The sequence below is a fragment of the Trichosurus vulpecula genome, chromosome 4 (assembly GCF_011100635.1).
Source record: "Trichosurus vulpecula isolate mTriVul1 chromosome 4, mTriVul1.pri, whole genome shotgun sequence".
Taxonomy (NCBI): Eukaryota; Metazoa; Chordata; class Mammalia; order Diprotodontia; family Phalangeridae; genus Trichosurus; species Trichosurus vulpecula.
Genome location: NC_050576.1, coordinates 371855189 through 371859917, shown reverse-complemented (window position 1 = coordinate 371859917; position 4729 = coordinate 371855189). Strand labels below are relative to the sequence as shown.

At 41.9% G+C, this 4729-nt stretch overlaps 1 protein-coding gene across 1 annotated transcript; it reads left to right on the top strand.

The window, feature by feature from the left end:
- The first annotated feature begins 831 nt into the window (after positions 1 to 831).
- Positions 832 to 1875, top strand: LOC118845949 (G-protein coupled receptor 183-like). The gene has a single exon (XM_036754053.1). It carries the CDS (start codon positions 832 to 834, stop codon positions 1873 to 1875), a length of 1044 nt encoding a protein of 347 aa, XP_036609948.1.
- The last annotated feature ends 2854 nt before the right edge of the window (positions 1876 to 4729 follow it).

The window sequence follows — 4729 nt, the reverse complement described above, 5'->3', positions numbered from 1 at the left end:
ACTGGAGATGGCCCAGGATGCCCTGGGAGGCCCTGGCCCTTTCAGGCTAAGGTCTTTTCAGGTTCTCACTTTGAGTGAGGTAATGCCCATTCAGTGAATAGGATTCTTTAAGAAGTTAATCAAGGGATGGCCCCTTTAATCAAAACAAAAACAAAAAAATGAAGCTGGGAGGGGAAGACCCTCAGGGCTCCTGACCAAAAGAGAAAGTTACTATTTAGTATTTACATTCACTCGGTGCTAGGAGGGAAGGGACCTATTGTCCAATCTATGAACTCCAGGGTGAACTGGGTTTAAGGCTTGGTTTTTGAGAAAGAAATCTAGCCAGTAAACCCAAAGTTAAGAAGGCAGCCATTGAAACGTACCTTCCTTTGGGCAGAGGAAGGAGAGAGAGAGGGACAGGGACAGGGAGAGGGACAGGGTTAGGGATAGGGATAGAGGCAGGCACAGGGAGAGGGACAGGGAGAGGGAGAAGGTAAATAGACCTGTACTTCTGTCTGTCCTTATCTCTTACAGTTTAGAGTTGGTTTGGGTCTTACCATATGTCCTGTAGCTCCTATGTGTGTTACCTCCTTCAGTTAGAGTGTGAACTTTTTGAGAGCAGGGACTATCTTTGTTTATTTGTATATTTTTCATATTTGTATCTGCCTTTTCATCATTCATTCATTCAAGCATTCAATGAACAGAACATAGTTGATCAAAATGGAGATATGTAAAAGAACTCAATGTTAGCAAAGAGGAATGAAATGATAGATTTAAATATTTTTCTACTTTAAAGTTAAAAAAAAAATTGTGTTTTCTCAGCAAAATCTCTTCTCTGACGACCTGCATCCAATGGCTTCCAGTTTGGTGAACACAAGTAACTTCCCACTCAATGACACTCTCTGTTCCATTCACCATCCCTCCTCGGCCACAAGAGTGGTTCTGTCATTGTTCTACATGGTCCTCTTGGTCATTGGTGCCTTTGGGAACATTCTCGCCATCTATATCACCTCTCAAAAGAAGAAGATGAACTCAACAGATCTCTACTTGATCAACTTGGCTGTGTCTGATGTCCTTTTTACCCTGGCTCTACCGGGAAAGATCATCTATTACGTCTTAGACTTCAATTGGCCTTTTAGTGACTGGTTCTGTAGGGTGACCGCATTTGTGTTCTACGTGAACACCTATGGGAGTGTCTACCTCATGACATGCATAAGCATAGATCGCTATATTGCTGTGGTCCATGCCAACGAGGGTCACAGATTCCGCCATGCTGGCTGGGCAAAGTACATCTCTGTAGTGGTCTGGGGGGTGGCAGCCCTGCAGACAATTCCACTGCTCTTTGTGCCTTTGACCAAGAGGATAGGAGATAAGTTGAGCTGCATGGAGTACACCAGCGTTGAAAGGATTCTTAGCCTGCCCTTTCTACTCCTGGGGGGCTGTGCCCTAGGCTTTTTTGGGCCAGTAGGGATCATATTATTTTGTTATGTGAAAATCACCTTAAAGCTATGCAGGATAGCTCAAGAAAACTCAGTGATGAGCAAGAACAGTCATCATAAGAAGGCCTGTCTAGTTATTCTGCTGGTGCTGATGGCGGTGATCCTATGCTTTAGTCCTTACCACTTCAATATTATCCAGTTTGTGATTAAAGAACTGCTTTATCAGTCTACCTGCACTGAGCAGAAGGCTTTTAAGGTTTCTCTTCAAGTCACGGTGTGTTTTATGAACATGAACTGTTGTATTGACCCCATAATTTACTTCTTTGCATCCCAAGGCTATAAGAAACAGTTCCTCAGGATTTTTAAACCCAGAATTTCAGCATCCGTCTCTTCTACTGGAAAAACCTCTTCAGAAACAAACAGCCACAACCATGGGGGAGACTCTGTGCTGGGTTAGTGAAGGCCATGGCCCAGTCCTGGGACTATTAACCCATTTCATTTCATGGACACCTTTGGTAAAGCCTATGGACTCCTTGTCAGAATTATGTTTTTAAATGTACAAAATAAAAGACATAGCATTACAAAGGAAACAAATTATATTGAAATATAGTTATAAAATATTTTAAAAAATACAACCAAATTCATGGGCCCCCAAATCAAGAACCTCTGGCCTAGCATAGCCTGACCTTTTAGGCAGCTAAGTGACACAATTAATTCAGTGTCAGACTTTGAATTCACGTCTGATTTCAAATCTTGCCTTAGGTACTTGCTAGTTGTGTGACTCTGGGCAATTCTTTTCTCTCTCAGCCTCAGTTTCCACATCTGTAAAATGAGGATAATGATAACATATGCTTCACGGCTCAGGTGAGGTAACATAAGTAAATTACTTTGCAAACCTTAAAGTGCTGTATAAATGCTGGCTATTATTTTAAGACTGCTGCCCTCAAGATAAAATACCACCAGATGTGTGCCCATCTCTGTGCTTTTTTTTCACAGGCTATTACCCTAGGCCTGCAAAGGCTTCTTCCCTTAGATTCCCTGGTTTCTTTTAAGGCTTAGCTCACGTGCCACCTTTTTCCAATAGGAGATCCTGCCCCACCCCAGATGGTTGTCGTTCTGTCATTTCAGTCATGTCCAACTCTTCATGAATCCATTTGGGGTTTTCTTGGCAAAGGTACTGCAGTAGTCTGCCATTTCTTTCTCCATTGGATTAAGACAAACAGAGGTTAAGTGACTCTCCAAAAGTCATAACTATTAAGTGTCTGAGGCTGGACTTGAATTCAGGTCTTCAGGCTCAGTGTTCTATCCACTGTGCCACCTAGCTGGCTCCTAGGCAAACAGTGGTTAAGTGTCTTGCCCAAGGTCATAGCTAGTAAGTGTTTGAGACTGGATTTGAACTCAGATCCTCCTGACTCCAGGCCCAGAGCTCTGTGCACTGAGCTATCTAGCTGCCCCAGATTACTTTGTATTTAACCTGTAGATATTTTTATTTACTTAACTGTAGAAACATTTTTTCCTTCTCCAGTAGAATGTAAGCACCCTGAGGGCAAGAATAATTTCATTTTCTCCTGACAGGAGACTGGGGTCAAGAAATTTTACCACTTGGCCCCATGCTGCTCCTTTCCATGGGTACTATCTCTTGAGATGAAAGGTTACACCATTACCTCTCCAAGGCAGGGTCCAAGAACTGTCCTCTTAGTCTCCATGAGTGAGGGCATTTGCATCCCTGCCTCAAGGATCCCTAGGGGGAATCACATGCCTCTCTGCCCTCCACTGCTAGTTGAGTAACGTAATGATGGCCCTGGCAACATGATGTCATCCAAAGAACACCAGATGAAAGATCATGAGATCTTGGCACTAATGTGGACTCTGATATTAACTGGCTAAATAATTTTTCCTTGGTAGACTCCTATTTCCTCATTTGTATCTAGGGTTCGAGTAATTTTATCTACTTTATGGGAATGTTGTGAAGCTTGGGTGAGATAATATCAACTCTTGTTGCAATTTCCATTAAATTTTTTTAAGTCAAACATTGAGGTCTGTGATGTTTTGGGCACTGTACAAAAGGACTCAGGTGGCCTCCATACTCGGCCTTCTGGAGCCTCTAAACTGAAACCTATGATGTTGACAAATCTAAGACAAAAGGCTCAGAACAATCTTAGAGTAAGTCAAAGGCTGTATGAACTCTTACACAAGTCAAGTCCAAGAATTCAATCAATGCAGAATTGAGTGCACATGGACTAAATTCTGAAGAATGAGTTTGGTAGGGGAGTTGGACGGTGGGGGTGCGGGGGTGGGGAAAGCCCACCTAATATAATTTCAATTCAGTTCATCAAACATTTATTAAGTGTTTATAAGCATTACTCTAAAGTCTAGGAGATGCAAAGACAATAGAAAACACTTGCTGTCAAGGAGTTTATATTCTTCTGGATGTCAAATGTAAATTTGAGGTAGGGAAGTGTACTCACAGTTTTATAGAAATATGGAAGGTACAGTTTGGGTAACCCAGAGCAATGACAGAAAGTAGGGGAGAGGGAAGATAGTGGAGAAACAGGAGATCCTTCCTTTATCCCCTACACTTACACTCCCTTCTAAAAGATGATCCCCAGGCTGGGAAAAGTCAGCCAAATTAATATCAAAACAGACATGTTTAGCCCCTGTCATTTCACTAATCAGTTAAAATTACATAACTCTTAATCTGTTTTCTTATCTGCTCTTCCACCGTGAGCAAGGTTTGCTATCTTTATATTCCATTTGATCATTTAGAGCCTGCATTTATTTATACCTCACGATGCTGAGATGAGAACAGATAAAATTGTCCCTGGGCTGCAGAATGACTTAGAAGGCAAAGCAGCTAAGAGATAGAATCTGAAGGATGCTATTTAGCCTTATCAAAGTTACACAGGATTTAAAAAGTACATGCAAGAGGTCTCCAAACTACACAACTATATATACATGTATATGCACATACATGTATACATATGTACTATATTATGTTATATATTTTGGTAAATCCACATCTAAAAATAGTCATTGAATAACTTTTGAGAGAGGTATGTAACTAGGTGGGGGGGGAGTCAGATTTGGGGAAGTTTAAGGGGGCAGCTTAGGTGATGCAATGGATAGAGCAGTGGAAGACATCTTCCTGAGTTCAAATCCGGCCTCAAACACTTAATAGCTGTGTGACCCTGGGCAAGTCACTTCACCCTGTTTGCCTCAGTTCCTCATCTGTAAAATGAGCTAGAGAAGGAAATGGCAAACCACTCCAGTATCTTTGCCAAGAAAACCCCAAATGGAGTCCCAGAAAGTTG

Bases quoted from the DNA above. Each gene is read 5' to 3' on its own strand.
- LOC118845949 (XM_036754053.1), top strand. From the start codon at position 832: ATGGCTTCCAGTTTGGTGAACACAAGTAACTTCCCACTCAATGACACT.